This window comes from Nicrophorus vespilloides, unplaced genomic scaffold (genome assembly GCF_001412225.1).
Source record: "Nicrophorus vespilloides isolate i.1.1-1 unplaced genomic scaffold, Nicve_v1.0, whole genome shotgun sequence".
Taxonomy (NCBI): Eukaryota; Metazoa; Arthropoda; class Insecta; order Coleoptera; family Silphidae; genus Nicrophorus; species Nicrophorus vespilloides.
Genome location: NW_017099754.1, coordinates 30,614 through 56,952, shown reverse-complemented (window position 1 = coordinate 56,952; position 26,339 = coordinate 30,614). Strand labels below are relative to the sequence as shown.

General features: G+C 34.4%; 8 protein-coding genes across 8 annotated transcripts; 4 read left to right on the top strand and 4 right to left on the bottom strand.

Moving 5' to 3' along the window:
- Nucleotides 1-122: 122 nt before the first annotated feature.
- Nucleotides 123-1,122, top strand: LOC108565498 (sodium channel protein Nach-like; the record flags this gene model as incomplete). The annotated part of the gene is made up of 4 exons (XM_017925002.1): nt 123-363; nt 448-478; nt 741-847; nt 905-1,122. Coding segments are annotated over 4 exons (597 nt in total), but the record flags the coding sequence as incomplete, so codon positions are not given.
- A 2,020-nt stretch (nt 1,123-3,142) lies between these two features.
- Nucleotides 3,143-5,473, top strand: LOC108565512 (mRNA-capping enzyme; the record flags this gene model as incomplete). Its single annotated transcript, XM_017925019.1, is given in 8 exon segments — nt 3,143-3,372; nt 3,431-3,839; nt 3,895-4,108; nt 4,169-4,270; nt 4,383-4,518; nt 4,586-4,998; nt 5,057-5,247; nt 5,309-5,473. Coding segments are annotated over 8 exon segments (1,776 nt in total). The 3' UTR covers nt 5,431-5,473.
- Nucleotides 5,474-5,517: 44 nt separating this feature from the next.
- LOC108565511 (beta-lactamase-like protein 2) lies at nt 5,518-7,291 on the bottom strand. Its single transcript, XM_017925018.1, has 4 exons — nt 7,201-7,291; nt 6,444-6,638; nt 6,167-6,330; nt 5,518-6,113 (listed from the first exon to the last, which is right to left on the bottom strand). Exons 2-4 carry the CDS (start codon nt 6,617-6,619, stop codon nt 5,557-5,559), a joined length of 897 nt encoding a protein of 298 aa, XP_017780507.1. The 5' UTR covers nt 6,620-6,638; nt 7,201-7,291; the 3' UTR covers nt 5,518-5,556.
- Nucleotides 7,292-8,255: 964 nt separating this feature from the next.
- Nucleotides 8,256-9,163, bottom strand: LOC108565499 (protein D2-like). The gene is made up of 2 exons (XM_017925003.1): nt 9,087-9,163; nt 8,256-8,891 (listed from the first exon to the last, which is right to left on the bottom strand). Exon 2 carries the CDS (start codon nt 8,869-8,871, stop codon nt 8,275-8,277), a length of 597 nt encoding a protein of 198 aa, XP_017780492.1. The 5' UTR covers nt 8,872-8,891; nt 9,087-9,163; the 3' UTR covers nt 8,256-8,274.
- Nucleotides 9,138-9,762, top strand: LOC108565497 (protein D3-like; the record flags this gene model as incomplete). Its single annotated transcript, XM_017925001.1, has 1 exon — nt 9,138-9,762. A coding segment is annotated over one exon (495 nt), but the record flags the coding sequence as incomplete, so codon positions are not given.
- Nucleotides 9,763-18,858: 9,096 nt separating this feature from the next.
- Nucleotides 18,859-20,027, bottom strand: LOC108565506 (the record flags this gene model as incomplete). Its single annotated transcript, XM_017925012.1, is given in 3 exon segments — nt 18,859-19,323; nt 19,383-19,706; nt 19,781-20,027. Coding segments are annotated over 3 exon segments (789 nt in total). The 5' UTR covers nt 19,801-20,027.
- Nucleotides 20,028-22,931: 2,904 nt separating this feature from the next.
- Nucleotides 22,932-25,635, top strand: LOC108565501 (protein ABHD16A). The gene is made up of 8 exons (XM_017925006.1): nt 22,932-23,283; nt 23,444-23,497; nt 23,549-24,029; nt 24,087-24,505; nt 24,555-24,739; nt 24,801-24,937; nt 24,996-25,132; nt 25,200-25,635. Exons 1-8 carry the CDS (start codon nt 23,212-23,214, stop codon nt 25,332-25,334), a joined length of 1,620 nt encoding a protein of 539 aa, XP_017780495.1. The 5' UTR covers nt 22,932-23,211; the 3' UTR covers nt 25,335-25,635.
- Nucleotides 25,407-26,335, bottom strand: LOC108565509. The gene is made up of 3 exons (XM_017925016.1): nt 26,244-26,335; nt 25,889-26,191; nt 25,407-25,826 (listed from the first exon to the last, which is right to left on the bottom strand). The coding sequence occupies exons 1-3, from the start codon at nt 26,301-26,303 to the stop codon at nt 25,734-25,736; spliced, it is 456 nt and encodes a 151-aa protein (XP_017780505.1). The 5' UTR covers nt 26,304-26,335; the 3' UTR covers nt 25,407-25,733.
- Between the last annotated feature and the right edge of the window lie 4 nt (nt 26,336-26,339).

The following is a 26,339-nucleotide window of genomic DNA, read 5'->3' as shown; positions in this document are numbered from 1 at the left end:
TTAAAAGTCATTACAAACAATTCCAACGACGACGATCAATTCAGTTTGATTAGAGCTAAAGGGATAACTGTTCGACATTACAAAACAAGATTTTTCAATCAATTTACATGCGTTCATTGCAGGTAGCACTTCATTATAACGATGATTATCCGGTTAATGCTAAGTACAGAGTAATATCATCGAGTTACATTACGTATTTTCAAATAACAGGCACTAGTATCGAGGATTCCGAAGAGGTACAAATGTTGCCGGTGGATCAGAGGGAATGTGTCTACGAACACGAAGTTAAACTTAAATATTTTAATGGGTACTCCGATAACAATTGTCTAACGGAGTGCGAAATTAATGAATACATTGCACAATGTAAATGCGTTCCATTCAATTATCTATTTTCAGGTATATTCTAACGTAAGTCACACATGAGATTAATTAAATTAATAATTTTAGGCGAACCGTTGTGCGGTCTGGAACACTTAAAGTGCTTATTGAAATTTAGTAAGCAAATTTTATCTACTTCCTACAATTGCATTAATAAATTTATATATATATTTTTTTTAGAGCGCCTTAAAGCGACTTTTCTCAAATCCTGCGTTTGTCCACACCAATGTCTGGATGTTAATTATAAATTACTTTCAAGCGGGTCAAATCTGGTCCACAGCCAATACTCAACGTCTTCCTTCTGTAAATAATTCAATTTCACATTGCATTTACAGAAACATAATAATTGTTTATACTTGCAGAGAAAACATGACACTGTCAGAGATTACAATGATAAACATTTATTTTAGTAATGACGTCTTCACAATTCTGCAAAGAGACATTGTCACAGGAAGCATCTATTTAATGTGTAATTATTATCATTGTTTCGGTATTATTTATATAATTCGATATGTCCGTTTTGCAGCATCACTTGGTGGAACGTTCAGTTTGTTCCTGGGATGCAGTTTCACCAGCGCTTTTGAAATACTTTATTATTTAAGTATCAGGTTTTTAATCAATTTGAAAGTCTTCAAGAAAATTGAGAATACTGGAAGACAGACCAAAACCAGAAGAATTGTGTGCATCCCTCTGGACAAAACCAAGAAACATATTTACTATGATAATCACATATTCTATAATTAATATTTCAAGTCAATTTTTCATTTTGATTATTATATTCTTTGTTGTACTAGATTTGTTGAACTTTATACACATATTTATGCACGTTAATGATCGATAAAGAAATAAAATCTACCAATTGTAACATGTAAACATAACATTGCAAACAATGCTAGTCTTTTGCTGTTGTTTTTTTCTAATATTTTGTAAATGTATGCACGTAATTTGACAAAGATGATGAAAATAGAGCGACTTAATGGCATTACATTATGCATCATGAGAAACTTGTACCTTACTTGTATCTTAAGTCTTTATAAGTTGAATTAAATATAAAAATAGATGGGTACATCTGTTGTTCTGTTCACTAAGCTCAAACTAAAACAATGCTTCATAATATCAATGTACTAATTATTCAAAGTTAATTGTTGCAATTATTTACATTCACTGAAATAAATCCACCAAACATGGTATATTGTATCAACATTCACAATTCTGCAAAGAGACATTGTCACAGGAAGCATCTATTTAATGTGTAATTATTATCATTGTTTCGTTATAATTTATATAATTCGATATGTACGTTTTGCAGCATCACTTGGTGGAACGTTCAGTTTGTTCCTGGGATGCAGTTTCACCAGCGCTTTTGAAATACTTTATTATTTAAGTATCAGATTTTTAATCACTTTGAAAGTCTTCAAGAAAATTGAGAATACTGGAAGACAAACCAAAACCAGAAGAATTGTGTGCAACTCTGGACAAAACCAAGAAACATATTTACTATGACAATCACATATTCTATAATTAATATTTCAAGTCAATTTTTCATTTTGATTATTATATTCTTTGTTGTACTAGATTTTTTAAACTTTATACACATATTTATGCACGTTAATGATCGATAAAGAAATAAAATCTACCAATTGTAACATGTAAACATAACATTGCCTTAAATAAACAAATATTGCAAACAATGCTCTAGTCTTTCGCTGTTGTTTTTTTCTAATATTTTGTAAATGTATGCACGTATTTGACAAAGATGATGAAAATAAAGCGACTTAATGGCATTACTTTATACATCATGAGAAATATGTACCTTACTTGTATCTTAAGTCTTTATAAGTTGAATAAAATATAAAAATAGATGGCTACATCTGTTGTTCTGTTCACTAAGCTCAAACTAAAACAATGCTTCATGCTTAATAATTCAAAGTTAATTGTTCAATTAATTGCATTCATTGAAATAAATCAACCAAAAATGTATGAAATGGTATATTGTATCAACATTCATTAACCAATATAATTAAATCATAAAGAAATAGAATTTTGAACCTATATTCATTCATTAATTTGTTAATAATATTTGAATTTGTCTGGACTTTAGGAGAATTTCTTTTTCTCCATCTTGCTGCTTCCTTCTTGGAAGAGCCTCTTTTCCAAGAAAAATTCAAATTATTTGTTACTACTGGCGCCACATGTTATTTTGTTATTGAACTAATATTGACAGTAGTAAAAAAAAGATTTTCTATAAACTTTGGTTCTGTATATGTTACTAAAATGCTATTTAATTTTCCTATGTTGGTACTCTACTGCGCATAGCATCACATGGAGAAAATTTTGAAAAATTAATTTGCATACACAAACCGCTGTCTCGTTAACTTGACTAAAATCAACAATATAATGAAAAAGCATAAATCTTCTGTTTTTAAAATTTAAATAAATCTACTCTATTCATATATATTTCAATAATACAGAAGACTTTGACGTCATAGTTGTGTCAGATGGTGGGGGTCACGTGACCAAAGATGCGCAGTACAAGGGTGAGCCACTGTGTATGTATATATAGTGGACTTCAGATTTCAATCACCAGCTGGTAGCAGTGGAAAGCAGTCACCCAACCATTCACCTGCTGTCATTGATTGTGATTTGCTTTGATCGTCACTATTCATGACCTTATTGTGATTAACTACTAAAAGTAAACATAAGTGCGTGTGTGCAAACATCTCGAAAATATTGTGATTAAGAATGTGTTTAAATCAGCATTGATATATATATAAGTATATTTTTAATTGAAATTAACCTAGAAATATGAGTAGACAAGGCAAAGGGGGCCCAGTGCCAAACAGGTGGATGAATTGTCCCCGGAAAGCTTCTGAGCTAATAATTGATAAATTTATGGCTTTCAAAACTCCACTGTCTGCTGATTATGATGAACTAATATTACCACAAAATAGGTTTTATCCACAAATGTTATTTGATGTTTGCCGGGCAAAGAAGGTAAGCTACTTAATTTAGAATTATTTCAAAGGATGTGATACATAATTCTCTTCTTCAGATCAAGTTTGGTATATGGGTTGATTTAACGAATACAACAAGGTTTTACAATAAAAATATAGTAGACCAAAACAGATGTAAATACATTAAAATGCAATGCCGAGGTCATGGAGAGACTCCAACACAGGAACAAACAGATGAATTTATAAATTTAGTCCACAATTTTATATGCCAACATCCGTTAGAATGTATAGCAGTACATTGCACACATGGTTTCAACAGAACTGGATTTCTGATTGTTTCCTATATAGTTTCTAAACTAGATTGTAGTTTAGAAATTGCTTTACGGATGTTTGCTGAAGCTAGACCTCCTGGCATTTACAAGGGTGATTATATAAAGGAATTATATAGGAGATTCGCTGATGAAGAAGATGCGCCACCACCACCAGAAATGCCTGCTTGGTGTTTTGGTAAGAATGCACGATTAATTTATGAATGCAATTTATTTATTATATTGTTTTTCAGATGGTGAAATGGATTCACCTGCCAGCTTTAGTATGTTATCAAATAATAGTCATTCAGAAGAATCTTCTGGATCCTCTAAACCACAAAACCATAAACGACGTGGACAGAAAGAAGCTGTTTTTATGAGCGGTATATCAGGAGTATATGAATTTACTGAGCAGCCCAAAGCACATGAACTGAAGAAGAAAGTGCAATTGATGTGCGGATGGAAATCGTAAATATTTTTTTTAAATACTTTGCATTTACGAAAATTAATATGTTATTTGAATTGTAGGAAAGATTTTCCCGGATCCCAACCTGTTTCAATGGATACACACAACATTCAAGGCCTGCACACAAAGCCATACAGAGTCTCTTGGAAAGCAGATGGAACTAGGTACATACATAAACTTATACTCACTGTTTTTAGTGCTTCTATTCTTTTATGTTCAATATTAATTAGAACAACAGTTTCGAATTATAATTCTATCTATGATTTTGTTTTACAGATATATGATGTTGATAGACGGTGAAAACGAGACTTATTTCTTCGATCGTGATTATAACATATTCCATGTGGATGGTTTAACATTCCCATACAGGAAAGATCTTCGCGTACATCTCAAAAATACCTTAATTGATGGTGTAAGTACAATAATTTATAAAATATTTTATCAACATATTATTAATGAATATATTATTTTTTTTGTAGGAGATGGTAATTGACAAAGTTAATGGACAAAATATCCCGAGATATTTAGCTTATGATGTCATTAAATTTGAAGGAAAGGATGTTGACAAAGAGCCTTTCTACCCAGTCCGTTTGCAAGTAATTGATATTGAAATTATTAAACCTCGCTATGCCGCTATGGAATCTGGTCGAATTAACAAAGCATCTGAGCCATTCAGCATAAGGAGTAAGCAATTTTGGCACATCACGCAAACGGGTAGTTTGTTAGGCGAGAAGTTCGCCGCCACCTTATCACACGAGCCCGATGGTCTCATTTTCCAACCGTCGAATGAACCATATGTTGCTGGAGCTTGCCAGGATGTACTGAAATGGAAACCGCCGAATCTGAACTCTGTCGATTTTAGATTGAAAATTGTGAAACAGGAGGGCGAAGGGTAATACTATTACAATAATGCTTAAAACAGTGACAGCAATTAATTGTCTCTATTTTAGTATCATATCTTGCAAGGTTGGTGAACTATACGTGGGCCAGTTGGACCGTCCATTCGATAAAATGAAGTACACCAAGGCGCTGAAGGATCTAGACGGAAAAATCATAGAATGCATGTATGATGGATCCAAATGGAAGTTTATGAGGATCCGTACGGATAAAACTTTTCCAAACAGTTATAAAACTGCAAAAGGTAATGACAATCAATTAGACGACTTATCTGAACTGATTGATAACAATTTTTCAATTTACAGCTGTGTGCAACTCGATTTTCAATCCGGTAACCAAAGACATGTTACTAGATTACATTGAAAGATACAGATTTAACGATGACAGTGATCTGATGCCACCGCCAAACAAGAAGATAAGAAGATAGTTGAGGCTTCCATCATGCAGATACTTAATTTATTTTATGAATTCGATATCAATTAATTATGTTTAAAAAATAATATTCATAAATAAATATTCTTTATTTGAATTTAATATTTAATAAAAATACATTTTAAGTTTGTTTATACTGCCACTTTCCATTTGCTTTAACTATTTTACCTTCTTTCGCCAATTTCGTGAGGTGATGGCCCACGTTCACGGCCGCAGCTGGAAACAGATTTTCCGGCGTGTCCACGTAAATCTTCGATACTAATTCCATCTCATCGAAACACGAATCGACATTCTCTTTTAGAATATCCAGAATTTGCGACTCGCGTTGCAACCTATGATTTATGTAGAATTTTATCTTTTCCGTTGGGTCGTGCACAATGTTACCATGACCAGGGTAAACGATGCTCGGTTCTAATTCTAATATCAGTTGTAAGGAATGGATGTAATCGTGGAGGTCTTCAAAGACTGCAGTGCCTTCGCCGAGGATACAATCCGCACTGAAAATTGCGTTTTCTTCGAGTAAATGAAAAACGACGTGATCCGTTGTATGACCCGGCGTGTGAAGCACTCTTAATGTGGCACCTTCCACGCAGAATTCTTGTCCGTCTTTAAGATAATCGAATTTCGCTACTGTTGTATCATCTTCGCTTCTAGGATACTTCCAAATTTGACATTCTCCTAAAATTGCGCTCTTTTAGTGACAAATCTCATCACTACTTCAAATTACCTACTGGTGTTTTCTAATTCTAAAACATCATTTATACCACCGACGTGATCGTGATGCCAATGCGATATAAAAATATGCGACAAATCGACTTTTTCATTGTGCAAAACAGTTTTCAAATGGTTAATGTATTGCGGAACTCCAGAATCTCCAGTATCCAATAATATTCTCCTAGAAGAAATCAAATACGAATTTCATTTACGCATCATTGTTACCAACAACAGCATGACAATAATGGCGATCCGCCCACTTTTTGCAGGAATTACATTTTAAAGATTCGTTACCTTTTGCCAGTTCCTATTAAATACGTGTTCGTTCCTTGTAACGTCATAGGGCTGGGATTACATCCTAATACCCTAATTATACGCGACGAAATCCTAGTTACATTCGGTATTACTGCAGCCATGTTGTACGCGACAGACAGATCATCTAATCCTGCTGGTGGTCCTGCTACCACCATTGCCAACAATATAAATAATCTGAAATTTGAATTCAAACTTTCACGCTGATTACATTTCTAAGAACATTTATAATTAACAAAAGAAATAATATCGTTGCTACGATGAATTTTATTTAGAAACGTATTTTATTGAAATATTTGGAAGGTGTATTAGATGACAATGGAAAAGTACAGAACTGTTGTATGATTCTCCGCTTCATTGATAACACACTGATAACCCCGTTACTATCTACTATTGCACTATACGTAAATTAGAAACTATCAATTTCAATATAGAAGGCTTTGGAAGTGAAATGAGAGTACAGTGTTACCTCGGTATACGTCCTTAATCCGTTCCAGATCCTTGGACTCATACCGTTCCCATGATATATCGATATTTTCATATTATAAATAATGTATGAAGTAATATAATCATAAATACAAAAGCAATTAAATGAACTAAATGACAATTTAATTTTCTCTTTCCTGTCTCATTTTCCTACTTAAAAATGTACACATAATTAGATAAATAAAGGAAAGATAATAAAAAGCTATCATATGTAAAGATATTTTCTATAAACAAACAAAATATGTATACTTACAAGTGAACGAATAGAAAATAGCAGCTAGAGAATAATCCAGCAAAACGAACGTTTTGAAATTGTCTGCAGAAATGAACCGGCGCTTGTATTTATAGCGTGTTTCCAAATCAATTGATTGAGCTAACAGTGCAACAGGTCATCATCACGAAATGATAAATCACAATAACAAACCGTATAAATAACAATATTTATAAATATTTCATTGCATTTCTTATCGGGTTTGTTTTGATCAGAGACATTTTCTCTCTTTTAATTGCATGCATCCTCGTTACAAATGAAAATGGAGACAAAACAAATCGTATAATATTTATTTACGTTTACGGAATCTCCATAAATTACATAAAGAAAACAACAATAATAATATTATGAGAGAAAAGAAACACGAGAAGACAAAGATTTATAAACTATATTTGATTGGAAATTTCAATTTATTTTCCTTTTAGTTGTATATACAGTATTGGAACGTAATCGTCGTATTTGGCTTGAAAAAAGGTATTTTTTTTTTTCGATTTTTCAATATTTCATGAATTTCTCGATAATAATTTTTATATAATCATTTTAATAATTACATCATCAACCACTCGTATGAAAGCTGAAGATCTCACCTTTCCAACGCGCCTACTTACATCTTTGTAGTTTAATCGAGTCGCCTGTTATAAGCTGAAGAACATTTTTTTCTCGTTTTTTATTCAGTTTTTACAGTTTTTCGTGATTTTCTCAACAAATCCTTAAGATAGTTACATCATCGACCACTCGTATGAAAGCTGAATATTTTGTCTTTCCAAAAAGCCTACATACATCTTCGTTCTGTCATCGAGTCGCCTGCTATGAGCTGTAGAAATTGAAAAAAAAAACACATACTTAACGTCTTATACATAATAGAGAAATGACGGTTTTCTCGTTTTTTTCAGTGTTTTCGTTTTTTCGTAAATTTATAATTAAATCGTATAATATTTATTTACGTTTACGGAATCTCAATAAATTACATAAAGAAAACAACAATAATAGTATTATGAGAGATAAAAACACGAGAAGACAAAGATTTATAAACTATATTTGATTGGAAATTTCAATTTATTTTCCTTTCAGTTGTTTATACAGTATTGGAACGTAATCGTCGTATTTGGCTTGAAAGAAGTTTCCGGCGATTGGATCACCAAGATTGTACTTCTTCGCGAAATCCCTGATGTGAAACTTGCCGCGGTTCTCCCCGGATCGATTGGTCAGTCTCTTCTCATCGAACGTTAACTTATTGGGTTGCTTGTACACCAGAAAGACGTAACGATGCAGATCCGTACCTTGCGGTGGACCAGATCCAATGTACTCAGACAGAACATCCCCCTTGCCCAGATCGTTACCGGGGATGTTTCCAACCAACCAATGATGCCATTCCCTGAACTTGGGTTCCTTCCTGCTGGGCGCATCCGGATCTACCATGGCCAACACGTAGAACGATCCTTCTTCGCCGTGCCATTTAACTGTTGGCTGATCCTTTACCATCGTGGGTGTCAGCACTTTGCCATTGTCGACTGTCACGCCGTTCTTATATTTGATTTCCAAACTGTGTTCCGGCAATTTGTCGATTACTTCTGGGACGACGCGCAGTTTTTCCATCTGACTTTCGCCTAGGATCGACACGACAAGCGGCATCAATATTAATAATGACTTCATCTCTAAGCCTATTACTCTACCTGCAATGAACGATTCAACTTTGAAATCGGATTTATATACCATACGCCGCTTAACCTGACAAGGTTATTATTATTAATGTAACGTATAGCAACACGCAAATGACAAAACAAATGAACAACTTGTAAACAACACTTTTGATCATTTGATATTAGTCATTTATTTACAATTACAATTAAACCTATAATTTTACTTACTTAATTTTGCGGCGCTTCTCACATTAACAGAAACTTTATTCTGATTGATTTGTAATCATTGATCTGACATACAACAAGGAAGAGGCAGTACATTTCGGAACGGAATTAACTCCGACGAACGTCAAGGACCAACCGGCAGTTTCGTACGACGCTAATCCAGATACCTATTACACTTTATCTATGGTCGATCCAGACGCTCCGAGCAGAAAAGATCCGAAATTCAAAGAAGTCAATCACTGGCTCGTGACGAACATATTAGGAAAAGATATTAAAACCGGAGATGTGATCACGGCTTACTTAGGTTCGGGACCACCGAACGGCACCGGTCTTCATCGTTACGTCTTTCTGCTCTTCAAACAACCGAAGAAATTGGAATTCGACGAACCGAAGACCGAGGCTTTGTCCAGAGAGCACAGACTGAACTTCGACGTTAAAAAGTTCGCAAAGAAATACAATTTAGGCGAACCGGTCGCTATAAATTTCTTCAAAGCTCAATGGGATTCGTACGTTGACGAGCGTAACAAGAAAATTAAAAATAAGAATTAATAACACGATTTATCAATGTCTGCATTTTATAACTTTGTAAAAGACACTGAATTTGTTATTAGGAAAGAGATGAAAAAAAAAACAGTTCTATTTTAAATTTGATTTATAAACAGTTCAGTGCAAAGATAATTTATAATAAAACACAAATAAACTTTATTTTCCAATGTAAATCTTTTATTTTATTAAACAATAACAGTATCTTGTGGAAACAGGAAATATTGAACAGTGATTGAAGATATAACACTAAAAATAAACAAAACGCGTAATTCTTTAAAGAAATGATAACTACATATATTTTTATACGCTATGCGGATAAAACCAGTTTATCCCGTTGTTTACAATCCAATTGGTTTGTTATGATTTATTCACATAATATGGAGATAAACGGATATTTATTATATTTTAAATCACGAAACTGTATGGATGAAAAATTAATTTGAAATAATCCTCATTAATCTGGCAACTCTATTACAGTCACCTTGAATTATCTGGGTGCAGCACAAGGTAAATGTCATATAAATAATTATAAACCATTAATAATATATTACTGTTTATTGTAACTGTCTTCAATTGTACTGTTGTTATTATAATTTGATAATATCTCTATGGGTTTTTAATATATTGAAAATATATCCATGGTTTTTTTCTTACTTACACAAAAAAAATACGTAACTTTTGTTACATTTCATGATTGCGTAAGATTGGCGCCACCCTTATTTTATGAAAAAATAATATTCGTTACGTAACAGGTAATATACGTTTTTTTTTTTCGATTTTTCAATATTTCATGAATTTCTCGACAACCCTTTATAATAATTACATCATCAACCACTCGTATAAAAGCTGAAGATCTCACCTTTCCAACGCGCCTACATACTTCATTGTAGTTATATCAAGTCACCTGTTATAAGCTGAAGAACAATTTTTTCTCATTTTTTATTCAGTTTTTACAGTTTTTCGTGATTTTCTCGACAAATCCTTAAGATAGTTACATCATCGACCACTCGTATGAAAGCTGAATTTTTTGCCTTTCCAACAAGCCTACATACATCTTCGTGCTGTCATCGAGTCGCCTGCTATGAGCTGTAGAAATTGAAAAAAAACACACATACTTAACGTCTTATACATAACAGAGAAATGACGGTTTTCTCATTTTTTTTTTCAGTGTTTTCGGTTACAGGTTTTACACTCGTACGAAAGCTGAATATTTTGTCTTTCCAACAAGCCTACATACATCTTCGTGCTGTCATCGAGTCGCCTGCTATGAGCTGTAGAAATTGAAAAAAAAAACACATACTTAACGTCTTATAGATAACAGAGAAATGACGGTTTTCTCGTTTTTTTTTAGTGTTTTCGGTTTTTCGTGAATTTCTCGACAACCTCTAAACGTAATTTCATCATCGACCACTCGTATAAAAGCTGAATATCTCACCTTTCCAACGCGCCTACATACATTTTTGTAGTTTCATCGAGTCGCCTGCTATGAGCTGTAGAATATGAAAAAAACAGAAAAATTACATTTTTTTCAGTCTTTTCAGTTTTTCGTGAGCCCCTTAAAATAATTACATGATCGACTACACAATAGAAAGCTGAATACTTCACCTTTTCAACGAGCCTATTGGCATCTTTGTGNTGTCGTTGGGACGCCTGCTATGAGCTGTAGAAATTGAAAAAAAAAAACACATACTTAACGTTTTGTACGTAACAGAGAAATGACGGTTTTCTCGTTTTTTTTCAGTGTTTTCGGTTTTCCGTTTTTCCGTTTTTCCGCCGAGTCGCCAGCTACAAGTTGTAGAAATTGGAAAAAATGATTTTCATAGAAATCGCTGTTTTAATAAACTGAAAATATCTCTATGGTTTTTAATAAACTCACAACATTTCTATAAGGAATAACTGTGATATTACTTTTTTAAACGAAATATTAAAAATATATGAACGCTCTCATTTGATAGCTTGGAATAGTTGGCGAACAATGCGTAATCTATTTTAAGTTTCGGTGTATCTTCTGTTCCTCCATTAAATATGAGATAATTGTAGAGAAACCCAATTTTTTATTTACGAAAGGGCGGAAAGACAGGTGGCACGTGGCCTTTTAGAGCCAGCTGACATAGAACGTAGAACATAAGTTTACTTTTTTCTCTGATTATCAATGTATTTTAGTTGAAATTAACTATATTTTATTTAATTTATTCAATTTTTTTGCTGCAACTTTTGAATTTGTTAATTGTTTACTTATAGTCCAATTTTGAATCTTCTAAAAACTGATAATAGAAAGCAGTATCATTAAATTTTAAGAAAAGGAATGAAAAATAAGTGCGTTGTTCTGTTTTAAGAAAAGATGAAAGCAATTTATCAAAAGTAATTATTAGATGTTTGTTACCATTTAAGTCGAAACAAAAAAACAGTAGCCGATTGTGTACACACAGCCTTCTCGTTTCTGCCGTCTCCTATTCATTTTTTTCTTTTCCTGTTCCCTCCATTCTTCTCACAGCATCCTTTATGTTTCCTCCTACTCTAATTACCGACTCGCCGTTTTACGTAAAACTCTCATATTTCGCGCTCGACATATTTTCCATTACGCTCTCCGCTCCCAACAAACCTTTTTCTGAAACCTTTTCTTTATTAGTTTCTACATTTCCAAAAACATCACTTTAGCTGCTCACGTAATCCATACTCCTATCCGAAATCCCAATTTTCCCTTAACTGCAATTCCAATAGAAAATACGAAAGAAAAAAAAATAACGTTTAAGTGAAAATTTGATGAAAATGCGTGCGACTACGAACAGACGTTGCCAAAGACCAAAGAGAAATAAGAAAACGAAGGGTGAAGTAATAATTTTGAAGGAGCAACAAAAAAAAAAGAAAATGTAAGTATAAGGGAAGAGAAAAAGTAGCGAATTTACATATTTCCATACAAATTCGCGTTCGCTCCTTTCTTGTCGCCGCGAATTTGAATAATGTCTCCGCGCGAAAGCGGAGGAAAAACCGAGAGCAATGTTTGCGACGAAGAATGGAATTCTCTTGATATTGTTATTAGTTTCGCTGTTGGGAGTCGAACGGGCTCGAGGTGAAGTCATTAATTCACCTCTTCTCGACCTTGCGGGAACACTTTTTTTTTATTGAAATCCGGTGGAGAAGACGACTTCGGAATCAACGTTTAAACACTGTTTACATAACACATTTTACAGGATAATTCAAATTTACATTACTCAAACAAATATTTTAATATTTAACAGTAATCTCTTATCAATCTTTTCATACATTTAAATTATTCAAATTAAATTGATCAAAAGTGTGTTTGTTTGAAAGAAGAAACATGATTTTGTTTACGAACGAAAACAATAAAATACAAGATCAAGGTGGAATCAAGCCTTAAGACTTTAACTACTCGTTTGTTTCATCATTCGAAATGTAACACAATTATTTAGTAATCAAGGTGCAGTAAATAATAGACCAATTTATAAATGATTCAAAGAAATAACAAACTGTTTTTTTTTGGCTAAGTGTTGACTAAGACTTTCTTTATCAAAGATTATTTTTAACTAATAACGCGATTAAATTAATTACAGTATAGATTTTCAATTAATTTCTATAGAAATCTGTTTTGAGTCATTGGATTCAATTGAAAACATTTTATAACAAATTATCAATGTTTTCTTTTTGCTAATTGAAATTGAACACAAATCTGGTGTAAATACACAGAAATAATAGTCAAATCATGGTGGGCCTTGAGACAAATGAATCAAGGAAATATTAATGTTCTTGTTTTGTTCCTGTAACGTGTGTGTGTGTGTGTATCTAATCTTGCTGCTGAATGCCATAGACTAGACCGATTCTCTAGGTCAATGGTTTCGATAAACAGAAGAATCGAAAGGTGAAAAAGAATTACGCGCGCAACGCAAGGACGACAACCTGCGTAAGTGTGAATCATCAAGGATTATGTCATCGATCAAACAAAATTTTGACAAAATTAGTTTCATGAAGGAAATTGCGACGTTTTTGGAGAAAAAAAAATATCACAAAATGAAATGAAATATGCTTAATATTAGTATACTAATGCTAAATTCTATGATGATTCAAAAAACTATTGTTATTTCTCAAGATTCTGTTACAAGAAAACTATTCTTAATATTAATAATAAACATTATGTACAATATTTCTAGTTTGGATTCGTTCGTATTTTCTGCGCCGTATTTATTTTCGCACCGATATTTTAAAATTAGACCAAAGGCCGCAGTGAATCCGTGAATGTTTACAGCAGTAAAAGAAAACTTACGTCCGAAAGATTGTGCAGAAAACGTCTCATCGTAATCCAAAGAACAACAACAACTGAGGAGGAGCACACTTCACCACAGCACACTACACTTCAAATGTTCCGAGTTGGAACTAAACCGTGATGATGGCATCAACAACAACAACAAGCACAACCACTAAAATAAACGCTGTTACTGCAGCGTGTTTATTAATAATCGTGAATGCATTTAAATTATTCATAGATACAAAAGCCACTACGAGCGTCAGCCCAAAAATAAATAAAACTACTTTGATTAATGACTTTTTTCAATTTCTAGAAGACGTTTTCGCATCATTAACGTTATCTTCTTTAGTTTTATGAATCAATTAACAATTTCGTATGAATAATTTAAACATTTGATTTTTACAAATTAAAGAAAATTATTTTAGGTGGTTTTTCAAAATTGCAATTTTTCGTTATCCATTAATAATTTTCATTCATAAATTTTAATTTTGTTCAGTCAAAAATTCCAAAGAAATTGTCTATTTATTTGACAATTATTATCATAACATTGTGAATAACTGGACCAATTTTAAAGTTAAACTTTTTTTAAACTAATAATATACAAAATTTGACAATTTTCAACACAATTTTTCTAAAATCTTTTAACTACTTAACATATTATAAATCATACACAGCTTTGAATACGTTTATCTTTTGTTAAAGTGTCTATCAGAACTACTAATTTATGTTTATATTGTTTTGAACTAATTTTGAATTTCTATCAAATACAAATGAACTACTTTGGAGAGTACAATCTAACATTATTCTTTCCATATTACAATTATTTAAATTTCAAGCAACTTCTATTAATTAAATATAGATATCAGAAAAATATATTATAATTGTAATAAATCTCTTACATTATTTCCCATAATTGAACTTCTCATGCAGAAATGTCCACTACTTGATTCACATGAAAACAAATCGTTTCTTTTTTACTAAATTATTAACACAATTTCTGATGACATTTTTTTTGACAATCAATGATCATTTGTCATCGTTGACAGCAAAGGCAATCTTGATTTTACTCTACAATACCCACGTTTTAGGATTTGATTTCGCTCGGTACAAATTTTCATCGTGTGTTTTCTTCTGTCTTCACATCCAACTTTAATATATTTATTCACGTCACAAGTATTTTCCATAATTCAACTTCTCATGTAGATATGTCCACTATTTGATTCACAGGAATATAAATCGTTTCTTTTTTACTAAATTATTAACACTTTTACGATTTTCGTTTTGACAATCAAAGATCATTTGTCATCTTTGACAGTAAAGGCAATCTTGATTTTAATGTACAATATCCATATCCTTTGATTCGCGACGCTTTCCATTGTTTTATTTTCGGTGACATAAGGATTTGTTCTTCACATTCAACTTTAATATATTGATTCACGTCACTAGTATTTTCCATAATTCAACTTCTTATGTAAAAATGTCAACTACTTAATTCACATGAAAACAAATCGTTTCTTTTTTACTAAATTATTAACACTTTTCTAATTTCAGATGAGTTTTGTTTTGACAATCAATGATCATTGACAGCAAAAGCAATCTTGATTTTACTCTGCAATATCCATATCCTTCGATCAGCGACGCTTTCCATTGTTTTCTTTTCGGTGACATTAGGATTTGATTTCGCTCCGTACAAATTTTCATCGTGTGTTTTCTTCAGTCCGCAGAGAAAATACTGGAGGGATGATTATTTTTTTGGATATATATATATATATATATATCTATGAAAAGGATGTATTCGAGAGGGTTTCGGTCTGGCTGAAATAACAAATTTTCTCATCGGCGTGTGTTTGCTTTGCCTGCTGCGATTGCCAATTTTTGATCTACGTTATTCAACTATATACAGGGTGTCCCTATATATTTGTTAGTGATGGTGCGACGTGAGCGAGTTAGTTAGGTGAAATGGGCACGTTGAATGTTGGTTGGGTTTGAGACAGCGGGGCTTAAATGTCTGGCGATAAGTTATTGCCAGGTCAATTCGTGAGTCGCATATTGCGACTTGTACTATCATACGTACAGTGTGCAAGTGTGTATCGCAAATGCACATACTTGTATCTGCGGCACGTTCCGATCTACACCACTAAAGATATAACATTTACACATCGGAATCATTTGTTATTGCACATAACTGCGGTCATGAATCCCATTACATCCGAAGAAGCACGGAGAGCCGATGCAGCCCAGCTTCCACAGACGACTCTAACTCATCCAACCTAACAGAAAATTCATATGCAACTGCAATAGAAATAGTAAATCTGTCAATTTTCAAATAATCGCACAAAGTTTATAGTAGTCGGGACAAGTAACTATGATGTATCCATGGCAACCGTGAAGCATTCTTAATATTGCCATATTTCAATTAATCTCAAAATGACAGCTGTCACCTTGCATCAAAACAAATTATATAATAAACAATTGAGTTTCAAAACATTTGATGAACGATTTCCAAGTTTACCTACGTGATTTTGTGCATTACTAAAATAGATATGACAATGTATTTATTTATAATTAGACTGCAGTGTTCTTCTGCTTTAGAGCAGTGGAATCAAAAGTTAATCTCTGAAACAAGTGTAGAACTTTAAAAGTTAGAATATTATAGAACTAAAATTGTAAGTAATACAAAGGAATTGTTAATAAATAATAGTTTTAATGCAGGAAATGAGAGATCGAGTATTAGAAATGATTACGGAGAAAATGCAAGAGTCGAATGGCGAATTCCGAGCGAAGTAAAAGTGAGCGGCTACGTAATAGGTCAGAATCTATCAAGAAGTTAAATATTAAAAAGGCACATCAATTACTCGATATTTTCTCTAATCGCAACGACGACCTTTCATTAGCCAACAATCGAGTTTTAGCTAACAGTTTCTTCACCTTTCTCTCTTCATCATCAGTAACATTCAGATAAACCAATTCGGAAAATACAACTAAAATCATTAGATCATTTCACTTCCTGAAGAGCACAATTCGAATTAGTGTGCAAGGTGTAGTAGTATTTCGTGCGTGTAGTTGTTTCCGCAAAAACAATTCAATTCCAGTATAAAGCATTACGTAAAATCCGGCGTTCTAATGTAGGCCAGAGCACGAGCTGTGCAATATAAATGAAAGCCTAAGGTGAGACTCCGGCATCAGTAGAAGATCTATACTTTACGTTTTCATCTGAAGATCAATTCAAAGACGACTCTTTTTCGTATATTTTTTAATTGAAAAGCAAGGATTCGGAATGTCGCCCACGCAATGGTTCGGCTCAAATTCTACCTTCATTCAAGGCGGAATAATTGCGCCGATTTCATTTTTCCGGTCGAACGAACCCGTGTCAACATTTTTTTTTATATTTTTGTATTCGTGTTATTAGGAAATTCTAAATTTCCGAATACCTGGCGAAAGAGGGAAATTGTACGTGCTGTAGCTTTAGTTTGTCGATTATTGAATGCACTTCTAAACTCTTAATTTTCACCTAAATTAGTTGTTATTAACATACAGCATTCGTAGCTTCGAATTTCACATCTATTCTACAATTTCCAGTATAAATGAAACTTTTCTAATTTACAATGCATATATGCACCGAAACGATATACATTTTCCACATATTGTTTCATTATTAGAGTAATAATCTAAAATTAATTAATATTACATTTAAAACAGAGTCGAACCAAAATCAAACCGAAATTTTTAACTGAACCGTAACTGTAACCGGAACGAAAAATTGCTCAATTGAAAAACCGAAAACGGAACGAAATTTAAACATCTATATAAATAAAGTCTCAACCACCAATAGTAAGGGAATTTGGTAAATGAAAATAAACCAAAATTTGATATATTTGACTCGATTTTAACCAATTTAAATTATTTTTCTAATTTCTGAATATTTAATTTAGTTAATTTTAACGAAAAATAAACAGATTAATGAAAAGAATCGATCATTTATGTATAAAAAAAATATTTTGTCCAATAATTTCGAAATAAAATTTAGTTTAGTTACTTCAATTAATAGCGTTGCTATAGACCCAATAATAGTTGCTAATGACATCTTACAAACGACTACTGTGGTTACTACTTCAGTTGTTATAGTTGCTTAGTAGTTCTTGTTGTTTTAAAATTCACCTAGTTACTAAGAAAGCTTTATGGTTGCTATGTAGTCAATGACACCTGTTAATAATGTTAATTATACACCCAACGTTAGTTAAAGACATATTTTTAATTTACTAAGAATGCCTTGAAATTATTTAACAAATGATTCTTATTAAAAACATCTCCACCCTTAGTATCTATTGACGTAAAGATAATTAGTAACCAAACAATACCGGTTGCTAAGGACATTTGACTAAACAAAATATAAGTTACTAAGGTTTTCGAATAAATAAAAAATAATAATTATCTTAACCATATATATTTGTCATATAAATATAATTTTTATTTAAACATAATTTAATAAAAAAAAAAACATGTTTTATAGAAAATCTGAATATTTATATATTATTATTATTTATAACACATCTAAATGAAAGAATCTAAATTGCATTCAGAATTGGGGCTGCTGCAATGTTTGAATAAATAAAAGAAAAGGGACTAAGAATGAATGTAAATAATTTGTTGTATGGAATCAGGAAAGTGTCTCCCACGACCGACAGACATTAATTACGATTGAGGGCATTGCTGAAAGATGGATAAAAATGGAGTAATTGCAATTTCACTCGATAACAAAGTTTCACTTCAATTAAACCGCGGATGAAAAATAATACTGCGAATACACACAGAGAGAGAGAGAGTACAAACATCTATTACTTCCATTCCATTGTGGAAATAAATTGATTACATACACTTCTGCTAGTTTTATTGAGAAAAATGACCCATTTTTACAGCGCTTTTCATGCGGTCATCCATCAATGCAGAGGAAAGTATCAGATATAAAAGGTATTAATATGAATTTGCTATTATTGGCGGGCGGATCTCAGGTTTTCCGTTGGTTTGATGTCCTCGTAGATGGGGACGAGATGTTCCGTCGGTTGGATTAAGCCCAGATCGTCGACGACGATGGGTGCACCCATGCCCGATGGATCAGGAATGATGATGGGTGCGAGAGAGGTAGACGCGATGGAAGCAGTCGCCGTCGGTCTGATTTCTGGTTGCTTCTTCGGGCACAGGTTCAGATCTAATGGTAAACGGGATGGTTTGCATCCTCTCACCGAGAAGGTCACAACTGTTCTCGGATCAAGAACGGTGGTGGTTTGAAGATGCACCGCTTGAACGGTCACAGTCGGAGCGTAAAATCCTAAATACTCGCCCCAACCCAACGCGGTGGTATGAACCGAGGGCATCACAATCGGATGATCCTCGTTGACAGCGCCTCCCGTCTTCTCCATGATGTTCTCTGACGTTCTGCAAATACGTAAATGTTAAAACAACTACTTAAAATACAATCAAATACAATCACTTACTCTGCGTACACCCTTCCGCCTAAGAATCTGGGAAACTGGTCCAACTGCCTGACGCTTCTGCAAGGCGGCAAACTGGGCTCCACTTGCACGCACGACGACGGTAACAGCGAGGTGACCATCTTCGGCACGATCACCGTGCTGGTGTATCTGTATCCGAAGAACCTGGCCTGACGATCCCTCACATTGGTGACACTCTCTGCGGAAACGGCCGCGAAGCACACGAAAATCAACCACTTGCTGCTGAACATCTTTTCTTCTCTGGATGGAATCACGAAGCGAACTGAGGTCAGGTGCACCTCGAACGCCCTTATATAAATGGTGTCCCTAATGGGGCAGGTAAAGAATCGGGCGGTGAACAATGCCCGAGGCATTTTTTTTTTCTTCACCGGAAATCTTACCTTACCGGCTTTATCGTCATGCAATTAGGCACGTTCTTCTGATATCTCGGGGAAAATGTAATGGTGACTCCAACCGAAGGACACAAATCTATCTATTCATTACCAAAAACCTGTCTGCAACAACAACTACAACAAAAATGCTGTCTGGCAAATGTAATCTCAGTTCTATTATCATAAATTCTACCCGTAACAGTCAAAATATCTGAATTTCTTGACCATCGAAAACGTGCTTCTTAAAACTTGTTACCCCAAGAAGTATTACTCACCGAAAATCTATTTTCATTAGATAAAAATACAAAATAAAATCTTGTTTTAATGAACTGACCTCTGCTAATCAACTATAATTAACTGAATGGGACTAAATTTCAATTAAACTGAAGTGTTCATTAAAATTTGTCTTGATAAACTCAAACATAACAGTTGCTAAGGAAATCTTGTTAGTTGTTTCAAAAACTACCTTGTTTCCATGAACTCTTTACGGTTGCTATGGAAACAATGATAGCTGTTGCTATAATGCCAATGACTTTATAGGCCAACGATATTTAAAGACATATATTTTAGTAATAACTTACTCTGATAGAAATTATTGAAAACCCAATTATAATTAGTATGAAAATGATTGCAATTCAATAGTAATAATATTTGTTTTATTGAGAAACGATAATGTGTTCAAATTATTAATCTCAATTCAACTGAATGTTAGTTAAATCGATGCATTAATTATGATTTGGATCACGATGAATTGAAAACAATTAGCTAAAACATAATTTCTCCAAAAGAAAGTGTAATTGTCTCCAGCTTTTTTTTGCACATAAATGCATTTAGAATAGAATCGCTTTTCCGCCAAAGACGCTCAATAGAAAATCATCTGTGTATGACACTTGAATCTGTAATAATTTAATTACTTTTAATTGCATTAGAAAACGAAACGCCCGTTGCATTTGCTCATTTGCGTGTGTACGTTTACAAATTGAATGAATCCAGATGAAAGTCCAGAGACCTGAATACTAGTAGTGTTTGTGGTTAAATCGAGGACAACAATCATCCAAAATTTCGTGACAAATTTTTATTTAAATCGTAATTTACAATGCTTACAGAGAAACAGAAAAAAAAGGCGAATTTTCAGGTGAAAGTCCATGACTTAATCCGTGCATAATTACCCGTGTCTGCTCACTATTTTTATGTTTGTCGTTGTTGTTGTTATTGTTGTTGTTTGATGCTGATCTCTTTTCGTTAATACCGTTTAGACTCGATGTCTAAACGATGACACAGAATGGAATATGGAATACCGCTCGACGTAACTGGGTTTCTACCAACTATTTATCCATGCTATTTATTATTATTATTATAACGTTATGCATTATTGAAACTCTCAGTGTTACAGGTTTCATTCGAGAATGCTTTTAATGTATGTATGTATCATTGCGGCGCACATTTCATATTAAAATATAGGAAGATAACATGTGCTTATTAGAAATGATTGTTATTATAATACATGTAAGAGAGTGGGACGTAATTTGTTTAAGTGAGTAATTGCGATTGTGGTTCGTAATTATTTAAGATTAATCCAGTTTTACGATGAGTCCACTCGTCGCGTTATTCTCTTTCGTTTTCCTGTATTTTTCTCGACTTTTCTTGTACGTTTTGCTCTGAGCAATTAGGAAAATTGCGAAATAATTTATTAGGAATTGCGGTTAAAAGCAAGAAGCGCGTTTTAACGAATTTGCGTAATGCGAATCGGAAAATTTTGCCCTCGAAGTAGCGAATCCAATTGTCCGTAATTGGTGGAGGGTTTTGTGGGACGCATTCGTGTGCCACGCAATTAAGATTAAGTGGTTCGAGGAGCGTAAACACAGTAGAAAACAGAGCAAATTGCAGAATGCAAGCGCGTATGGATGGGCATGCAAATATCTCTTCTCATCATTCTCCTTCTTCTCCTCTTCCTCGCGAAGCTCCGAAAAAAGGAAATCTTCCATCTGTCGAGACCCTCATTGTCCGTCGGGATGTTATAAAGATTGCGCTCGCCGCCGTCTTCATCTCAGTCCAATCGCTGAAGACATCGAAGATGCGTCGCATTCTATTCGCGATCGTTGCGGTCCTCATCCCGTTCGTCATCGCTCATCCCAGACACCACGACTGCTCGAAGATCTTCAATCCGCAGAACTACATGGATCAACTTCCTGCGCTGTCGATGCCCTATTTGCACAACATGGCCATTCCGAGCATGCCGATGATAAAGCCGTCGCCGGTCGCAACGACAAGAGTCATCAACGTCGTCACCAAGTACGTCTCGAAGAGTCCAGTCTGCATAAAAGTCTCCGGAAAGAAACCGCCCTGCAAGCCGAAGAAGGGCGTTCTCAAGAACCCTCTGGAGTACATCGTCACCAAAGAGTATTACGTCAAGGATCGCCAAATTAAAGAGCACAAGACGCTGAACAACACGGATCTGCAAGGTAGCGAGACTCCGAGGTCTCTGGATTCGTCCAAATCCACCCCGAAGCTAGAATCAGTCCGAGAGTTGCTTATAGAAGACCGTCTGGACAGGCTCGAGGATATCCTTCCGCATTACACGAGGATGCGTGTCTATCAGACTTCGACGATCACCATCACGAAGACCAGGACTAGCAATAAGGCCATGGCTACGCTCATGGTAAAGAATTGCATTCCCGAAGGTTTAGATTACTGCAAATCGAAGATTAAGAAAAGGAAATCTAAATTGGCTCCACCGTTCACCAACAACGACTTAACAACAGTACGGAACAACAATTTCTATTACGGATAATCGATGCAATTCTCGCACAATTAACCAGCACAAAACACGTTACCAAATAAAATATTTATTGTTTTATATTATAATAAAATACCCAACAGATTTAGTTGTATAGTTGCCATTAATTTAATAAAAATATAACTTTTCAAGACAACTGCATTTTTAAATTCAAATTTCCTTGTGTAGGCAACTTTTGGAACATGTGTAGGTTTTCAATCCTTAATTTAATTAATTATATTATGAATTAATAAAGGAAATGATTGTAGGAATTTTAATTTAATACAAATATCATTAAAAATTACTCGTATTATAGATTATTAGAGTTTTAAAGAAATAAACATGATGTTGTTGTAGGCAACCCAAATAGCATCACCGAACATGATCAACAAATAGTGACAGATGTGAATAGCGCCTCCTGCAGGGAATGCCCTAATCACAGATCAATTCGTTTTTATTGTACGATTTCTGCGAAACGTTCGTGGCTGTACGTGCTTTTTGACAAATGTAAATACGACATAGGAAGGAGAACAACAACAACATCAAAAAAAAAACATCAAGAATGAGCTATTAGTTATGGTCAGCGCCTAAATTCGAAGTGTGTCAGATCAGATCATCATCAGTCGAATTGATTGGACTCGTTACATTGTGAATCCGCTCGAAGATGATTAAGTATGTGTGGAAGTGCATCTTTACACCTAGGCTAATTAAGCTGTACGGTTTTGGTCCAGTTGAGGTAAGCAGGAGGAACTAACTGCACTTGCATTTCGCACCTAATTTAGCATTGAGCTGCAATTAGCAATTCATTTCAAAGATGTTGATGTGGATATTCATATCAAAAAAAAAAGTGCAAAGTCAAGCAATTGTATTTTAATTAGTTGATTGTGCTGTTTCAGAAATTGTACGAGCCTACTGCACTTGAAAACCTGGGTGATACAGTGATCCAATCAGTAAGGATGTTTGATTTGAATCATTGTTGTATTAAAATATTCGTGTTTCAGTTATATCTAATATGGAAACTTGGAGTGTACACTACTCCTTTGCTGGTGATCTTCCTGACTCGCCGTGGCTACTTTGAACCAGAAGGCTTCGTAACACTCACCAAGTTTATAACGCTGCTGGGCGGTGTTATTGTTTCTTCCTACTTGATTCGAGGTATCGGAAGGGCCAGCAATCCGGTATATACGAAGTTCATTGCAGCGCTGGACAATGCGCAAACTGGCCTGACCTCAGCTACGAAACGAGATCTCTCCTTATACGATTTCGATTTCTTCGCTTGGCCCGTGGAATTCCGATGGTCGGACGTGGCGAAACTCGAGAAGACGGCGTCCAGAAGTTTCATAGATAAACCGGAATCGCTGCGAAACATCATGCAATTGGGCGCGACTCTGCCGTGCCAGATCATCAGCTATTTGGCTATACACAGTTTCGGGATTAAGTTGCTCTATCCTGGTACACTAACGCTGCTGCAAAACATGATTAGTGAGTGTTTCTATAAACCACAAAAGTGTACATGGTTTTTCTTTAACTGTTTTGCAGGTCACAATTTGTTGCAGGGAAGGTCCAAGTTGATTGAAGTTAACGGAGGGGTCAGATATAAATTGGAGGCAAAAGATGGAAACGAAATCGACACTATGTTCGTGGATAAACGTGCGAGCAGTGGAAACGGAACGACCTTGGTTATCTGCAGCGAAGGGAACGCAGGGTTCTACGAGATCGGGATTATGGGAACCCCGATTGCCGCTGGATACTCGGTGCTAGGATGGAATCATCCTGGTTTCGGTGGAAGTACAGGCACTCCGTATCCTTCACAAGAGTTAAACGCGATGGACGCGGTAATGCTTTTCGCCATCCACAGATTGGGTTTCCAAGTTGAAAATATTGTATTGTACGGTTGGAGCATCGGCGGTTACAGCACCAGTTGGGCTGCTATGAATTATCCAGAAGTCAAAGCTATGGTCAGTCCAGATACATACGATTGTAGATGTTTCACGTAAATTATTGCAGATTTTGGATGCTTCTTTCGACGACATTATGCCGCTGGCTTTAAATTACATGCCCTCTTGGTCGGAATCCATAATCCGACTTGCAGTCAGGCAGTACGTGAATCTGAACAACATCAAGCAGATGTCGAAGTATTCAGGTCCTGTATTGCTTATCCGACGTAGCCAGGACGAGGTCATATGCACAGAGTGAGCTTAAATCGTGTGGATTAGTTAGAAAGATGTTTGTAAATGCATGAACCTTTTCTAGGACGGGAAACCAGAGCAGCAATCGCGGTAATTTCCTGTTGCTAAAGCTGCTGAAATTCAGGTATCCGTTGGTGATGGGTGAGAAACAGCAAACGATTCTGTTGGATTATTTGGGTTTATCCTTGGCGACGGCTCAAGGTAAAACATACGTCCGTTATATCTATTGCGATTGAGTTAATTAATTTGGCTTTTCCAGATGATTTCTTGAAGAAGTATGACGCGGACGAAACCTGCAACAGGTTGTTGGAATCCCACTTGAGAACTAACAACGATTTTTCTGAATTGGGTGCAGGCCTCAACGACGACGAGAAGACTAAACTTACTTTATATTTGGTAAGCCAATTGCTATAATTAGTCTACGAAATTTAAAGAAAAAACTAATATATAATAATCATTTCAGGCAACTAAATATATGAAAGATTACAAGTCCACTCATTGCACTCCACTCCCAATGGACATGTTCCAAATGCCTTGGGAACCTATCGAGGAAACCAAAAGGAGTGTTACACTCAATTCCATGGAATCTAAGGGATAGAAAACAACATACCTGACAATTAAAAAATCTATATATTTTTAAAACTCTTCAAAGAAACACCTGAAGTTTGCATGTAGGTTTTCATCAGGTAAATTAGGTATTTTTTTTTGTAAGTTGGGAGCGAGAATACCTCTCATTAAGCGTTTTATCAGCCAATGGTATTTGTTTAGGGAATAAGATCACCAAGTGAGTGACGGACGTAAAAATACATATTAATTTCCTTGTCTTGTAATGAACATGATGATGTTTTCAAGATGTAATTTTGTTGATCGAAAAAAGAAATAAACATTCTCACAATTAATCACAATTATTTATACTGCATTCCAAATACAAGTGAGTAAACTTAATGTATTTCTTAAATAAATATTTGGTTGTAAATAAACTTAAATACTAAACGTATCAAGATTCAGTATCATCTTTGAAATACTTTTGTGTGGAAAATTCGTCAATGTCTATTGGACTCTCGTTGGTTTTAATTTCAGGGTTCTTTTTCTAAAAATAAAAAAGAATAATGTAAAATATCAATTGAATGCAAATATTCTTGTTGCACTCACAAACAGTGGTAGAAAGAAACTTTTCAATCGATTTGTCCCATCGACAATTCCAAGATGTTCCTCAGCATTTTCAATTTTTGTTTCCAGACTGTTCACTGTGTTCTTAATGTAATCAATCAATTTCTCTAAGGAATTGATACGTTCGCAAAGCTCAGTGAGATCCTTCTGGTAATCCATAGCCTCCACAAGTGAACCAGTTATTCCGATGGCGTTACATCTCTCCTCCTGCACCAAAGACACCATACACTCAAACTCTTCCAATCTCAGTGTTAAATCATCAATTGTTTGGTTTATTGGTTGCAACTAAAATTAAATTTGTAAACAATTAGGTTAATGAAATTATGCAAATACTAACTTTCTTCTCCAAATCTAAGCTGATGTATTTGTTGTACTCATCAGCTGTGGCCTCTTCCATTATTTCACGTTTATTTTATCTCCTTTTGGTGCAACA

Bases quoted from the DNA above. Each gene is read 5' to 3' on its own strand.
- LOC108565511 (XM_017925018.1), bottom strand. From the start codon at position 6,619: ATGGTGGTAGCAGGACCACCAGCAGGATTAGATGATCTGTCTGTCGCG. The intron at 6,331-6,443 runs GTAACGAATCTT...GATTTCTTCTAG, and splicing joins TTAATAGGAACTGGCAAAAG to GAGAATATTATTGGATACTG. The intron at 6,114-6,166 runs GTAGGTAATTTG...GCGCAATTTTAG, and splicing joins TTTAGAATTAGAAAACACCA to GAGAATGTCAAATTTGGAAG.
- LOC108565509 (XM_017925016.1), bottom strand. From the start codon at position 26,303: ATGGAAGAGGCCACAGCTGATGAGTACAACAAATACATCAGCTTAGAT. The intron at 26,192-26,243 runs GTTAGTATTTGC...ATTTAATTTTAG, and splicing joins GCTTAGATTTGGAGAAGAAA to TTGCAACCAATAAACCAAAC. The intron at 25,827-25,888 runs GTGAGTGCAACA...TTTTATTTTTAG, and splicing joins GTTTCTTTCTACCACTGTTT to AAAAAGAACCCTGAAATTAA.
- LOC108565499 (XM_017925003.1), bottom strand. From the start codon at position 8,871: ATGAAGTCATTATTAATATTGATGCCGCTTGTCGTGTCGATCCTAGGC.
- LOC108565501 (XM_017925006.1), top strand. From the start codon at position 23,212: ATGATTAAGTATGTGTGGAAGTGCATCTTTACACCTAGGCTAATTAAG. The intron at 24,030-24,086 runs GTGAGTGTTTCT...ACTGTTTTGCAG, and splicing joins GCTGCTGCAAAACATGATTA to GTCACAATTTGTTGCAGGGA. The intron at 24,938-24,995 runs GTAAAACATACG...TGGCTTTTCCAG, and splicing joins ATCCTTGGCGACGGCTCAAG to ATGATTTCTTGAAGAAGTAT.